Source organism: Neodiprion lecontei, chromosome 1, assembly GCF_021901455.1.
Source record: "Neodiprion lecontei isolate iyNeoLeco1 chromosome 1, iyNeoLeco1.1, whole genome shotgun sequence".
NCBI lineage: Eukaryota > Metazoa > Arthropoda > Insecta > Hymenoptera > Diprionidae > Neodiprion > Neodiprion lecontei.
In genome coordinates this window covers 32,835,476-32,851,625 of record NC_060260.1, presented here as the reverse complement: position 1 = coordinate 32,851,625, position 16,150 = coordinate 32,835,476, and the positions used below count along the sequence as shown (strand labels likewise).

Here is a 16,150-nt window from a genome sequence, read left to right as displayed (position 1 = left end):
GGTTTTAATGAAGAAAAATTACGCATGTTCTTAAATAAACATAAAAATGGATATGAAAATGCTCGTACATGATACGAAAAGTCTCACGTTGTACCACGATGTGAAACCGGGCAAAAAAATCAATGGAAACGATACGGTCGGTAAAGGAAGGGAAAAATGTGTGCCATTTATATCATGCTTTTAATCAAATCTCAAAGAAAGGGAAGCGATCTACGTTCATTCGAGTATTGAAATTGCGTTCAAGTGTTTCCAATTCTTAACGATACGCCGTCATCAATTACTCTATTGAAAATCGGATCAAAGCATACGAAGTGAAGAACTATGTGCATTGTAATACTAGCTAAGGCCTAAAAGTAACTTCGTATGTTCCGATCAAATCACGCATGATCTCTTTGGTGTTACAACTCGGGGTGGGTGTTTTCATCAGGAAAGTGGTCCCTGCTGTTGGCTAACCACTCCACGTCCCTTCCAAAGTCATGCGACCCTCAGTCCCCAAAATAATGGGGCTCATCTTCCCTAAGTATTTCACGTAGAGATCTATGTCCAGTGTCCCAACTTCGTGGTTGCGGTGCTGAGTAGCCAGAACCGAGTGACCGTCGCCTCCTGTGATTAGAAATGACACGACGACAATACGATACCATTCGTCCAGGTCGACGCCTTCATAAGTCGGCACTTCACATTCGCGGCACCTTTGAACGAAAAGGAATTGCAGATCGATTCATATCATTAAAAATAAGTGGCGTACATTGCTCGGAATGGGACTCACCTCACTTTCAATTCGGTCACTCTCGAGTACGCCTCATTCGACAAGTTGAACGTCACCTTCAGTCCAGACCACTGCAAAAATCCTATACCGACGAACTCGGTATCGCTATAGCTTGTGGCTACACCCGCCTCTAACACCTGATCAAAAATGGTAACGTCGTAAACGTCGCTTGCTTTATCATTTTTGTAACAATTGTCGCCTGACTTGTAATTTATATTACTTGGAATTATGAAATAGCTTGCATGAATCTTCACAGTTTGTCCAAAGGACGCGATTTTACCTGGAGCAAATCAGAGCCTTGTAGCTCCACCACGTCCCAAGTGTTTTCGAAGGGTTGGTTAGTCACAGCGTCGGCATACGTAATTTCGCCGGTTGTGTCTTCTATGGTGCTCCGAATCCCTCCGGCGTTTATACAAGCTATTGCAGCGTAAGTCCAGTAAGTACTGTTCTCAGCTAAACCTACGTACTATTAACGTCATGAAAGAGTAAAATCTGCCATTTCGACTAGTCAAATATAATGACTAAATTTCCTAATTACAGTGGCTTACTCACAGCATCAACCATGGCGTCGGTAATTAAATTTCCCACATTACACTCTCCGTATCTGCAATTGTTGTAAAGTCGGACCTTGGTCGTTCCAACCGTTGTGTCGCCCAACTCGTCAACCGCCACTTGCCACGGTACTAGGGCAGCCAGTACGTCAGGATCTGTAGCAACAATCGTGCGCTTGAAGATCACCCCCACTCTTATTATGACCGGAACAATGAATGGAGAGATGAACGAGCCTACCTTCTTCGATGGAGCTGTCGAGTAGAATAGGATTCCCTTCCCAGTCGTAGACTTCACCATCGGCGTCGAACCAAACGCTGATGTTACCCAGGTATCTGAAATTGTCAATGATCTCGGTTGTTGCTACTAATCAAGTCCTAATGGGCTTAAGATACGGATAAGTTTTGACAAATAACCCTACTTGGTATAAGCATAAGCCTGAACGATGAGTACCGTCCTTTGAGTGTCTTCCTGGACCACCACGACCGGATACTCATCCTCGGCAACGTCGGAACTCGGCGAAGTTCCTGAAATCGTGACAGTTTTAGCAATGAGGTGACATATTATGTGCGTCAGTCTCAAAAATTAATTACGTATGTCGCACCTGAGTAGAGAAAAGTGTGAGAGTGGCCACCGACAATGAGGTCAACGTTTGGGCAATTAGCAGCTAATTCTCTGTCCACATCTAGACCGCAGTGACTTAGAACAATGATGATTTCAATCCCCTGTGCCTTTAGTCTCGCCGCTTCATCATTCACGGTCTCAATTTCATCCCAAAAAGCCAGCTTCTCCGTGCTTGCGAGAGTCTACGGATGAACAAATTCTAGTGAAGAGTCATGCACCTTGGAAGGGACCGTCATTGAAGAACGCGAGTGTCTCAAGAAAACTGTCACTGCCAAATGCTTATTAACCGACGTGGTGAAAGTGTATACAGTGTTTCTAAAAGGCCCTCCCAAATATCACAACAGTTCATTAAAAGAAAACCTTCAAGACTCAAAGTGAGGGACCTGAAACAATAGTTAGGAGTTTGGATGCTCACGTTAGTTGTCGAGAGTATTACTCCGATTATTCCTATCTGAGTTCCATTTCGTTCAACAATCGTGCTATTGGTGTACAATCCTTGGATATCCGGTTCTTCGCTATCGTCGATATTTGTAACGACGACCGGAGTGGTGAGCATTTCCAGAAAAGGCACTACGCCAGCGATCCCGTTGTCAAACTCGTGATTTCCAAGAGTCTGAATGAAGAGAAGTTCCATGACATCATATACGGTAAACACAGATAGATAATTTTGATGCCGATACTCTGTGGCAATAAACTTATTAAGACGCTCTCGCACGTACCACGTATTTCTACCTTTAGGCTATATCGCCGTTTCACTGTGATATAAAATCTTGAACTTCTTTCCGACTAAATTCAATAAAAACCTCGGATACAATTTTCAACTTGTCACAATGACATTCAATTTTCGTCATACCATCCTTACTGTCGTTCGTGAGCATATGAAAATGATAATTTGCCTGAGAGATTATTTTTTTTAGTTCTGTATGAGAAAAAACCTTCACATGGTACAGCTATGTTGACAAAATATAATTATATTCAAGCATTCATAGTTCATTAAAACTCAGTCTTCTCCGGTTTGGAAATGTATTATCGTATTAGACTAACTACGTAGTAGATGTAGCGAATTTTATTGCAGGAGAGACAACTGTAAAACACACAAACAAGACAAACATAATTGATTCCTAATTGTAAGATGTTGAACATAATGTGGCACATGTTGGATATAGCTTCATGATAAAATAAATCCAATCGATAAATAACTTTTATAACACCTAAACATGTCAGAACTCTGTACAACTCAGGTAAAGCAATGATTAATTATCGCTCAAAAGTTCAGCACCTGAAACACGTTCTGGAAGTGATATAATTCATTGGGATTATATCAACGGTCCAAATTCATGTGTTCTAATCCGTTGCTACAGTTATTTATCATTCATGATACTACTATTAGTTAACTTTTGTTCACTTTTTGAACAATGGCTTCTGTGATATTATATTAGATATTATATGCTATTAGAAAACTAGAAAACCATAAATTTAATACAAATTGTGTTCCATAACGTGAGTGATAAAGTTCAATTGGATTTTCCTTAATACAGTTACAGCTATTCATATCCACATTAATCTAATCGTTACACAAATCGCCGCCTAACAGCCAGAGTATAAAAGACTGCAGAAATCATTTGTTTCGGAAAACCTCCAGCACGGCATCGTAGTGTCTTTAAACAATCCATTTCACTCAAAGCTGATGGATCAACGATTAGAACTTATACCTCATGATTCCTAATCGCCCATGACTAATTAGTGTTGTTAATCGACATATTCTTAAATCACGTGTTATTCGAGTGAATTAGATAATTAACACGTGCGGTTTATAACCATGGATTAATGTGCGGTATGGCAATCTCGTAGCGTGGCTCATAGGCTTTAACTATTTATCATGTATCTCGTCTAAAATCGCGAATTTCTCATAACATTGCGTCTTCAATGTGCTAATTACCATAGCGTCATGTGGTAACATGTTCATAAAAGTTGCCGTGACGTTCCACCCATGCACGTTGTACCAAAGTGTGCCTTGAAAATTGTCACCGGCATTGAGGAAAATTGCATTCGGTCTTTCGTTCACGAGCTGATTTGTAGCTGTGTACACCCTCGCTATACCGCCAACGCATTCGTCCTCGTATCCCTCGTAACAAGTGCCTGAAGTGGATCCAGTTTGGACAAACCTGTTGAGAATATGCCAGAATATGGATTAACGGTTTTGGAACTTCTTTCGTGGAAATATTAAAATGCTAATAAATAACTGTGGCGTGCCGCATAAAACTTTTAATAAAATCCCTACTCTTGTGGTCGGATACGTTAATAACTTTTTCATGTTTAATATTATTTGCAGGGATTCAACGATTTCATTATTTGGTTCTTTTTGATTTTAAGATTCTTTTTCACTGAACGTCGTTGGGTTCGAGAGAAACTATTTGTATTTTTTTGAATTAAGCCAAATTGAAAAGTTCGCATCACCAACACAACATTAAAATTCTCCTGAACCACCTACTCCAGCTGAAACAACGAAAAAGTTTATTGTTACGGCTTGTTAAAGAAGCATTCACGCGATTCGTTTGAGGATCCAACGAAACGTTGTATTTCTTATCCAATGTGTGATGACCGAGACGAGAGTGGATATTCCAAGTTACTTTTTATTTTCAAAACAGTCTCAAGGCAGCTTTGAACTGGTTTTGTTTAGTGTGAAGCATTTTTAAGGCGGCTTGAGAATATTGAATGTGAATACCGGCTGAGCTTGAGGTATGTACTCTTGCATATTTACTAAGCGAAATCTAAAACGACGATCTATAATCTTTTTAGATCACTCTGTGCCCTTCAACGATGAATTCGAACAGAGGTCACGCGTAACTGCATTCCCGAGACTCTGTTTTCCTCTCGCGCGTCGATGACTCGTGCCGTTCCTGACCGCCTCGTGGCGGTCACGAGTATTCAATGTCGGTCGTAACGTACGTACGCAGGCATCCATATTGACCTTGGCCGTAGCCTGTGCAAGTCGAGCGCCTCGCGATGAGTAAACGATATCGCGACAGATGACGCTGCTGGTACCCGCACTCTCGCCTGAGAAATCGACCTCCGTTCGTTTATTTACCCAGCCGCCCATGTAACCTTCGTCTTCAGTAGGGTCATTACTGATCCACTGTAGCAGATGATGATCTCGGGATATGATCAATGATTAATCCGCGCTCAGTATCGGTCGATTATCGCACGGTCGTTATTGAAGAACTGATGCTACCCTGAAGACGTTATCAATCTCTATTAACTCAGTCGTGTAGATGATTGAATAATCGGAATAGTTAACAATGTGGTAGACAGAGTTGTGACGTGATGGACAGGAGAGCTTTGCGGATAAGACTCTAATTCTTATTCATTCTTTCTTATTCATTCAAGAATTCTTATTCATCACTCTAATGTAAGTAATGAAATGGTACAATTACTACCGGGCCTACTGTTGTGAAGAGTGTTATAGAGTTGTCTCTTGTTGACAACGTTGATGTGTACATTACAGATGTGACGAAGTAATCCCAATATTACAAACTGTAGTAAATTAGTACAACCGAAATTCTTGGATGAATTAAAATTTGTTGAAATATCCATATCAAGAGGAAAACCTTCGTAACTTAGTCATCGGCTACTTGATCAATCCTACGAAGCATTGGATAAATACCGTGGTATGAATTAAATTTTATGGGGTATTTTCAGTTTTGGAACACGAGTTGTAATTTAAAATAATTTCGCGATTCAAAGTTAATCGTCTAATCGAATCTCATAGGACGAAATTTTTTGATAAAGTTCCTCATCAAAAGTTTGGTTTACTAGAGTGTTGGCATCTTCGATTGCATTTCGTCGACTATTTTGATATTATATAGATATTATGAAGCACGGGAAGCAGATCAATTTCTTTCTCCATCGCAAAAATATTTTATACCTTCGATAATGATGAAGTTCTGTTCATAATAGTTTCAAAGTCCCCTGAACAAGAGGATAAAACTTTTCAAGGCCTCGATACTCTTATATGAAATCAAAATAACAAAACTTACAATTAATCCGTATCGAACGCGTGTTTAAACATATAATACAATTTTTTCACCTGGCATGAAAGTCGTTGAGATGAATGACGGATAATTCAAAAAGATCGGTCCGTCCGGGATACATGAGATTACGAGCAGTGAATGCCTCGGTCGACGCTAGCAACGCCGACGTTAGTAACGCCACGAAACTCATCCGGCAAATATCGTCCCCACGGATCATGGCGCTGAAAGTGCATGCGTGTATTAAATTACAAAACCATTCACGTTTGATTCGCTCCACAGGAGAGAAAAAATTGACGTATAACCAACCAGCTCGGAAATACTCATACATAGCAGCCAAAATTTATGATATTTGACAACAACATTGATTTAACAAGAAATGATGAAAATGCATGTGTTAACCCTTCGCTAACTGCATCTGATTACGATAATCTCCCTAAATTCGAAATTTCAATTTACAGAACTCAAGATCTTGACCCTAAGTTGAAATCCGTGCAGTTAATTGCAGAATCCGGAGTAGAAATTATTAAAAATTTCAATCGGGTACTGTTACCTTCTCACGCGAACACTTTGAAATGCGTAGAGTGTTTCGTACACAGTAATAAGCAGAAACTAATGATGTAAGAGTTCGGAAATTGACGCAGTCGTGGTCACCAATATTATTTAGAAGGTGCGTATAAGCCGAGACATGAAGCGTAGTTAAAGCTTTGTTCAAGTTCTTGAAAATAAACGTGGAGAGATTGCTAGTAATACGTGTGTGAATAGTTAGACTACAGTAATTGAGAGAGTACAGTAAGCAAAAGCGTTAAAACTAAAAAATTGCGACACAACGTTGTCCTCACTTTGTACAAGTGTTGGCCGAAAAGAAATCCGTTTTTTAATTCGCTATGTTTGACGTGTTGACGAGATTGACTAAAGAACATACGAATTCTTGAATAAGAAATACCTATTTGGGAAAAGCGGAACAACACTAAAGAATTGTGGAATAATTTTAGCCGTGACTTGTACTGGTATTCACAAGAAAAATTTGCGTGCAATTATCCTTTCCGTTGACATGGAACGCGCCACTTTTACAAAGCTCGAGGACTCCCCAGCGCTGTAATTAAAAAATCTACTATTGGATGGTAAAGTATCCATAACCCCTCGCCTGGATTGGGAATACCAGAATGAAAATAATAAAACTTCTCTCATGCAGTTTTCTTTACCAATACAGATAATTGTATAACATAATAACATAACATATAACATGAAATACTTATACAATATTTTTCAACTAGGGTACAAAATGTCCACGGTCGGTTTACTAATTGCCATGGAAATGAGTTAGCTCGATGCAGGATTTATATCGCGCGAAAGAATAATTCGACACAAATACGGAATACTATTCAAATTATCTAAGCTTTATCAGATTATTATTTTCTTATAATCAACATCGACGATTACGACCTATATTAGAATAATGAGTCGATCCCGACTTTAACCTAAATCCAATCATACACGTGCATCTTAACGAGATACACTACGTCATTATTAATTGTAGCACTTGGGATAAATGCTTGACGTGTGAAGAAACAATTTGCATCAGAATCACCAGAATGCCTTTCATACTAAGAATATTTACAAAAACTTTACAGCGACATAGATTATCGATTTCAGCGCGATCCAACATCGAGCGATGTCGTATGTTTATACAGAATTGGAGCGTAAGTAGCACCTTTCACCGAAACGAATTGACTTAACGAATAATTCAAATGAAACATAATATGACAGACGTATGTATTTACTTTCTCAGGTGCTTGTTAGTCAAATAAAATAAAAAATTACAAATTTGCAAATATGTTTTAAGGCTGCCATATTTAAATTTAACCACAACATATATGCTCAAACGTATGGTTTACCGATGGGCTCACCGCTCTCTCCAATTTTGTCTGATTTGGTTTTGGATGACCTTGAACAACACTGTCTTAATAAACTAGACTTCAAGCCTTCATTCTTTTTCAGATACGTTGACGACATAATTACAGCTGTCCCTTCGCATAAAGTCGCAGAAATGCTTTCAGTTTTCAACAGTTTCCATCCGAGACTACAATTTACATCTGAATTAGAGTCTAATCACCAAATCAGCTTTTTAGATGTCCTGATTATCAATGATAATCAGCTCATTAAAACTGATTGGTTCCACAAGGCTACTTGGTCACAAAGGTATTTAAATTACCATTCTCACCATCCCAGATCATACAAAATTGGAACGATTAATTGCTTAGTTGACAGAGCGATCCGACTCTCAAGTATGGAATTTCACAATAAAAATTTGTCCTTGATTCAGCAGGTACTATTTAAGAACGACTATCCACCTCGCCTGCTCAACAAACATATAAAGTTTAAATATGATTCCATCTTGTCATCTACTAGCCCTAACAACAATTTCGATACAACTACTACACAAACCATTCAAAAAAGCTATATTTCCATCCCATATGTTGCGGGTTTGTTTGAGTCACTCAACAGAACATTCTCCAAGTACAAAATTCAATTTGTGGGCAAATGTGCACATGATATATCCTCGATGTTTGATTCGGGTAAAGACCCCTTACCCCTGGGCAATCGCTCGGGTGTAGTTTACAAAATACCTTGCAATCATTGCAACAAGGCTTACATAGGCCAAACTAGTAGACAACTACACACCAGGATAACCGAACATAAACGCAATATCCATGAACACGAGGATAATTATACTGCATTGACGAGACATGCCATCGATTTCGACCACTCTTTTAATTATTCTCAAGCTAGCATTATTGACGTTGAACCTTTCCATTATAATAGGCTACTGTTAGAAATGTGCAATATCGTAGCACATCCTAATTCTGTCAACCGTAAACAAGACATAGAACATCTAAGTAATATTTACACCTCTGTGATACGACCATTGTAATTTGTCCATTACCGACTGAGCTTGCTCTCGATTTTACCTCCTTAACAAAAAATTTTGTTTTCCGTTTAACCCGTTGACTCTGCGTTGCTCTGATAACTATCGAGATCGACCTCCTCCCACTACACACTAGACGTTCCACTTGTGCTTATGTGCTCTGACTCAACCATAACGGCTGTGTATTTTATTTCATTTTAACAAACCAACTATAATTATGAATTCGTGGGAGTTACGTGTCGCGAACGCAGTGTGTTTCGGTTTTTGTCTTTATTGCCTTTTTTGTTCTATTTATTCATCAATTACCAACACGCATTTATGTAATTGGAAGTGTCATCTCATATGAGGTAATTCCTCTTTTATACTTGCTTCAAAACCTTGCATATTATTTACACCAATATGTCTTATTTTGTCAAACCTATTTGTATATTATTTTATTTTATTTTGTTCGTGACAGATATTTAAATAAAATTGTTCTGAGGAGGGCCCCCACCAGGGCCGAAACGTTAACACGATAAAAAGTGTTTTGAGTTGTGACCTTCATATCCAAGAATAACTTTAATCAACAAATCTCCAAGGTCAAGATAAATCATCTTCTTCAATAAAAAATTACCTTCACCTAGTTTGGAGGTAATTAACTTTGCCTCGCAAATTCGAACATACTGAGAAAGTCGAGTGTGCTACACTTAAAAATAATTGCGTAGTGCCTTTCCATCTTCACAATTGTCAGATCAAAGTCAGACGTCATTTTGCTCTTCTAGATGACGTGAATTTGCTAAAATGACAAATGTCAAAGCGCTACTAGTAATAAGCTTGAGTGAAAACTCACCACGCAGTGTTCAATGATCGGTTCCGCAAACGGCACTACCATCTTGACAGACATTGCGACCTCCTCCCTCCCCGAGTATCACTTCAGACGGTTTCTTACGTTTCGTATCAAGCGGTATCGAGCGTTATCTGTTACGTCACAAAAGAACAATCCCACAATGTTTTTTTGGTCTTGATTGTACCGCGGCTCAATAAGGCAGCAAAATTGTGCCATAGCACGTTAGAGAACAGTTTGCGCAACTCGACGCACCTGTCTTTTTTAGAACACGTTTAAGTAGGCTAAAACGAGTCATTACTTTTCTGCATATGATATACGGTGTGGGTGACGTTGGTCTTGACTTGGCATCGCTTTGCGTGATATTTTACACGTGATGCAGAAGAAGTTAACTAATGCCACGTAGCTGCACGACGGCTTTTGCTAATTGTAATTGCGCTAGAAGTTGACCAATCACGCTCACTACTCCGAGGACAACGAGCTAAGAGTACCTACAGACAAAAGATAACAAACAATAAACGAGACTCTGATTACCGTATAACGAAATGCGCGACTCGCTAGTCACAGGTAAAGTTTGATAATAACTGCATAATAAGTGCGCCCTGCAAACTCGCTTTCGCTAATAACTTCGTTCAATGCCATGCGTGCACCTTTTTCTCCCGTGATTAATCATCGGAACAACGATTTCACGTGAGCGAATAAAAACCTCAATTATTTTTCAGACAAGCCTAATACTGATAACAATAATTATATCTGCTTCAGGGTCTGGCCAAAGTCCATATAACATTGAAATTTAGATTTACGTACAAGGCTCTGCCACTCAACTGATTCGATCAATTTGATGGCTCATTTGTCATTTCATTGGCGTATTTATGAAGGCCCACCAATTGTTGGACTAATCGTCACCCATAATTATGTAACGAAATTCCATTGATTAAACGCGCTACAATGGATAAAACGGGATCGAATAAACCGATCGTTGAAATCCGAAAAAATGCTGACAACAACTTTCTGCAATAACCGGAAAGACAAACGGTAGGATAAATGAAACCTAGTCGTGTCAACCGCCTCAGTCGAAGCTCGTCAGCCGAGGAACGCTGGCCTTCAGACGTCGGTGTCCGAAACCGAGTTTCAAAAGCTTCGAAATTTTTCAAGTGCGCTTGTCGTCGGAATTTTTATCACAAACTTTAACTGATACTGAAAAGAAATCAGATCAGAAGGAGTTCTTTTCATTCTTAAGCAGTGAAAACCTTGTTATTGTGTCCTATTTCCACAGTGTTCCGAATAGTCGATGCGGGGGTGAAAAAGTGACTACAGCTACTGTCTGGTCATACATAATAAACACACGGAATTACGGTTACCAATATCTATCAACGTATTAAACGTAAAATACCGGCTGTGAAGTCCCGACCGGTTGTAGCGCATTGATTATTTTTCGCGAACGGCGGATGTTCGCGATAAAATTGCACGCCCGTTTCTCGCCGTAGCTTCGGCAAATAGAGGAATTATCGTTTAAAGCACGTGATCTTGCCTCGCAGTTTCAGTGCCGCTGAGAATCTCGAGGCGATTGTCACTCGCACCTCTGTTTCTCGCCTTTCCGGCCCTCGCTTATCGACTAATCAAGCTTGATCGATCAAGTAAGTGACTGTCATCATCGTCGTTAGTTTACGTTTAAAGTGACTGGTGATAGAAGCACGGTCTACCCTCGTGTGCTGAAAATGACGGTTTACGACATCCTGGGTTTCTCGGCGGCCTTCCTGCTCATCCTGAATGCTGCAGGACCTGCGTCAGCAGCCACCGTGCCCCGAGCCACTGGCGAAGCTTTGCAACTGCATATTCTTCACACGAACGACATGCACTCCAGGTAAAATCTTCACCGCGGTCGAATCATTGAAGCTAGGTGAATTCAAAATGGGTGTAAAGATGACGATTCGGTTTTTATTGCGTACAGTGTCGAAGTAGATGCACGAATATGTATATACTGCAAATATGAATACATTAAATATGCGTTGGTACGGATATTTTGTGGATCGAAATCGTGCCTAAACCTTGAGACACGTAAATCTAAGCCTGAATGCGACGCGGAATATTTAGATTGGCTTACAGATTCCTCTAACGAGGAGTGACATGCTCGGCTATAAGTTTAAGGCACTGCAACTTTTATTTTTGTGGCTCCTCTTGCTTATACTTATGAATATTTATTCGATAATAATTATGAAGTCGTTCTACCTGGCTCCTAATTAAAATCAGTCGAATTTTTTTTACATGGAATTCTTTTTGCCGAAGCGAATAACGTATCTTATTATTGTTTGCAATCTATGTTACGATGAGGTTATTGTTAGGAGAGGCTTGATAATAAATTGCTCTTACGACTGCATTGAAACTGATAAAACTTTTAAAAATAAATACAGTAAACCTGAAAGCATCTGTCATAATCGTGTACAATTGTCGAGTTTATATGGATTGTCGCTCGGCTGCGAAAATATACAAATAATTGTATACTTCAATATCAAAATAATGAGTGAAAGAAAAATACTTTACATAGCAGATCGGTTCCAATAACATACTCGCGAAGTATGCATAATTCTCTCAACTGAGAAGCAGTAAATATCTGAAACGAGCTATGTAGATGTGTAGTGTACTTTTTTGCAACATTGCATAAACCGACAATCTGATCATATCAAAACTAGGATGAGGATAAAGCGATTGTTCGTAGAAAAAAAAAGAACTTAGATGAATTTTGCCTGAAATCTTCAATTTTAAAAATAATACACCAGACAATCTTTTCCCTTTGTTCCGAACATGAAGCCATCTAATTTACACTAAATATAAAAGTAATAAAATTTTCTATTTTAATTTAAAAAGTAGGGAAGTTTGGTAATAAATATAAGACGTAATCTAACACTGGAGATCGAAATGAGTACATTTTTTCCACAGCTTGTTACAGCAGTGGACTTCAGAACAGGTCTTGAACTATCGTAGATTCCATGTTTCATAGGATAATTGCCCTATCAATCGGCAAAATCTTTAGGTTGTGCGCTTATTTCAGAACCAACACAGACTGATTAATCATACACAGGTTGAAATTATAGTTCTTTGAGAAATACAATGGCCATTCCTTATTTGATCAGTGTTACGTGCGACGGAAAAAATCTCTCTTAATAAAGTCGTTATCCAATTTCATGCTCACCGTCACTATTCAAACGATTCGGCGCAAATAATGATTATTTTGCCCTATGATTAAAAAAAAAAAACAATCTTGCCGTGTCACTCCAGGTAGTAATTATATGAGTACATATTTATTTATATACACAACGGTGGCTGAATTAATAATGGCTGCCTTGCTGTCTACTTGTGAGAAAATTTAGTGACGGCTCGAGAGTTCGTTCAGGAAAAAAAGAAATCATCTTATTAAAGTTGAAGACGGCCGGGAATTTTTTTACTTTGAATTTGTACAGAGGTCAGTGAAAGGATACTCATATTGACGGTTACAAGGTGGAATATTATTTGTTCAAAAAGTAAATGCGTAAAACAGAATGGAAAATAATTTGCTGTATGTAGACACAGAAACCGCAGCGGAAACTTGAGCGAAGTTTTTCAACTTACGTATAATTTAAATACAATTCTTATTAAGAAAGATTTCAACTTATTATGCAATTATAAAACACATCATCTGTAACGTAATGAAGAAGCGTAACTGACTGTTGTAGAGTTTTGCAACTCTGAAGTTTAAAATAGAATGAAACAGCTATTCACAACTTGTTACATAAAGTTCAGACTTAATAAATTTTTTTCTAATTATAAGCGTACACTATAAACCGCAGTGATGACTAGACTGATTCTTAGCCAGAGCGGCAGTATTACTGACTTTATGCCTGTACTTTACGAGTTTATCTTCTTCAGTCTTCACAGTTTCGCATTTTAGGTAAAGAAGCGCTCGCGTAAAACTTACGAATTTTTGAGAGATACGCAATTCTTATTTTATTTTTCTCTCGGTGATCTTACAAGAGATTAAATTAAGAAGAGTCATTGAATCAACTGAAAATGAGTTGCCATAAGTTTTAGATGAGAGAGGGATTCGTCGGGGAAGGTCAATTTTGACAGGAGAAAAACTGTTATCTCATATATCTTCTCGTGTCCCGAAAATCCACACGTACATAAGCTTTAGCAATACGTAGTTTTGATTCCACCGTAATCTTTTTTGCAATTTTTTGCTGTCCCACAGTTGAATCTAAATAAATAAAATGCCTATAGAGGTACTAATTATATAAAATATTGCCAATAAAGTTAAGAATGAACTGAGTTAATGGCTGAAAGTGATGAAGCTCAGTGAAAAAAATTGCGTATCAGTTAAGCATGTAGGTAGCTTCCTATTACTTTTCCGTATTTGGTCTTGATGCCGGTGCTCGACGATGACGAACATACGGTTTCACGTATATCAACCTGTGACATGAAATAGAATAGGCAGTGCGATAAGTTCCGCAGTGTTTCCGTTCGGTCAGTTCGAGTCGGAACTATATTATGCGCGAATATAATCGGATAGTATATATTCCGTATATTCCGTAGAATAGAAATTACGTAAAATCTGAACGAGAACGTGATATGTTTGTGCTCCGAATGCCTTAAACTTTTATGTACTTACCTAACGGGTCGATCAGAAAAGCATTACGTAATCATCAAAATCACCGTCGAAATAAGTGACCGTAATTTATTTTTATTGCGATTGACTCTCTTGCAATAAGTAATTGTACCTAGTTGGAAAATTCTATCGACTAGCTGTCAGTGCCGTTCGGACTTGTTAACGCGAACGCTAATTATTAGCAGCTATTAGCTCAGGTGACATATCCATTCAGAAAGAGGCAGGTGAACGATGAGTTCACCATACTCTTACAGCGACGTTACATGTTTTATAATAGACGTAATTATTATTCACGTTTTTTGAATTCCTGTCATTTCCATATCACATGATCGATCGCAGTGGCGAATTTTGTAATACAAACTGGTAGAACTGTTTCCAAATTACGTATTGTCACAGCGGTGGCATTTATCAAGAATATAATGAACCACTTTTGTTTTTGAATTTCAACAGATTCTTAGATCAGTCAAAAATCTGCTTGCAATCCAAATCGTGTAAAATAAGACGCAAAAGTAACTGATATACAGTGCCGATAAAATTTAAATAACTGTAGTGTAAAACTAAATTCCATACTAATCAGCGATAAATTCTGCGCGATCGCCTCAAAATTAAATAGATTACACAATAGTAATTTTAGGTTTTTTTTTCTTGTCATCAATCGGGAATGATGCGTCTTGCGTCAACTCAATGATGAGTAACACGGTAGACAATGGCTCCGTTATTGGCAGCGCATCATCTGATCATCGTTACCCTGAATTTAGCGAAGGACCCGGAAATACCTGCACGGGTATCATTTGTTCGTTTGTCATGAAATTCTTTGATTTCCGAGCATTAGACGTCAACTGAAATTTGATGCAATGGTTTAACCTTTCAGCTGTGAAACTGACTCGGCACAAGTCTCAAACAATTGTTAGATATATGACTGACCGGAAATGCTTATAGATGCTCGATGTCGGAAAACGCCGTTGTACCGTTTCTAGAACTGTTTTCTTTAATTCTGCTACTGCAGTGCATTCATTAGATCCGAACACCGTTTGTCAAAATTTATTATCAGACTTACCCTCAAGCAAGCAAAACGGTCCATGATGCAACCGCAATAAGCGGCTGATACCTAACGGGATGGTCGCGCTCGTCGCCAATTCATTTCGAAATCTCTCCCTTCCCGAGCTCCAGTTTTACGGGATTCGCGGTCACGTTGAGTTTTATCACTGTCGTTAAACTGCTCTCGAAGAAGCTGCTCACGGTGGTTCCCAGTTGCTCGGTGGGTTTTGAATTGTAATGCGGTGCCGCTGTGTCTGCTCAGCAGCCGTACTGCTGGTCTTCTTCGGGGTGGCCGTCGCCAGTCCTGTGCAGGGGACGATCGCCGGTACCCGCGATGCAGAGGGTGGTTTGCACCTGCAGGTTCTCCATACGAACGACATGCACTCGAGGTAAGAGGGGACCGACCGACCATTCAGCTCTGATTTAACAGCAAAGACGATGTTCGAGATACACGCGACAAACCGCGTGACAAATAACATACATGCCCGGCACATCGTAGGTATAGTACTAACTACATGGCTATTTATAGTTGTATAACTCAGAGAACCTAAGAGCTCTGCTATTAGTAGATGATCTAATTATAAAACTCAAGTTTCTGACAAGTAGAAGAAAAAGTGTCTCGGTAATTTCGAAAGATCATCATTTTCGGGGTTAGTACTGCTCAGATTTTGACTGTACGTCGTACTTCTTGACCTCTGGCCGTTAATTCATGCGTATTTCGCGACGATTGAGTCAGAACACTGTAATACTAAAT

At 39.0% G+C, this 16,150-nt stretch overlaps 2 protein-coding genes across 6 annotated transcripts in view; one reads left to right on the top strand and one right to left on the bottom strand.

Moving 5' to 3' along the window:
* The window catches only part of LOC107223887 (protein 5NUC), a 33,403-nt gene that overhangs the window by 12,842 nt on the left and 4,411 nt on the right, over window positions 1–16,150 (top strand). The window contains exon 1 of one of the 5 annotated variants that reach the window (XM_046746751.1): window positions 5,147–5,271. The exons of 1 other annotated variant lie outside the window; for it this stretch is intronic. In XM_046746751.1, coding sequence (XP_046602707.1) covers window positions 5,264–5,271 — 8 coding nt within the window. In that variant the 5' untranslated portion in view covers window positions 5,147–5,263. Of the gene's footprint in view, window positions 1–5,146; window positions 5,272–9,054; window positions 9,244–10,788; window positions 11,584–15,633; window positions 15,786–16,150 lie in introns of those variants that run through there. 3 more of the 5 variants (XM_046746752.1, XM_015663736.2, XM_015663728.2) reach the window with 3 other exon arrangements.
* On the bottom strand, window positions 162–9,743 carry LOC124296643 (apyrase-like). The gene is made up of 11 exons (XM_046746753.1): window positions 9,726–9,743; window positions 6,027–6,191; window positions 3,879–4,104; window positions 2,355–2,552; window positions 1,920–2,121; window positions 1,737–1,842; window positions 1,556–1,650; window positions 1,319–1,473; window positions 1,047–1,232; window positions 767–903; window positions 162–689 (listed from the first exon to the last, which is right to left on the bottom strand). Exons 2-11 carry the CDS (start codon window positions 6,185–6,187, stop codon window positions 449–451), a joined length of 1,707 nt encoding a protein of 568 aa, XP_046602709.1. The 5' UTR covers window positions 6,188–6,191; window positions 9,726–9,743; the 3' UTR covers window positions 162–448.

Bases quoted from the DNA above. Each gene is read 5' to 3' on its own strand.
- LOC124296643 (XM_046746753.1), bottom strand. From the start codon at position 6,187: ATGATCCGTGGGGACGATATTTGCCGGATGAGTTTCGTGGCGTTACTA. The intron at 4,105-6,026 runs GTGAAAAAATTG...TATTCTCAACAG, and splicing joins CTCAACGACTTTCATGCCAG to GTTTGTCCAAACTGGATCCA. The intron at 1,233-1,318 runs GTGAGTAAGCCA...TGACGTTAATAG, and splicing joins CCGACGCCATGGTTGATGCT to TACGTAGGTTTAGCTGAGAA.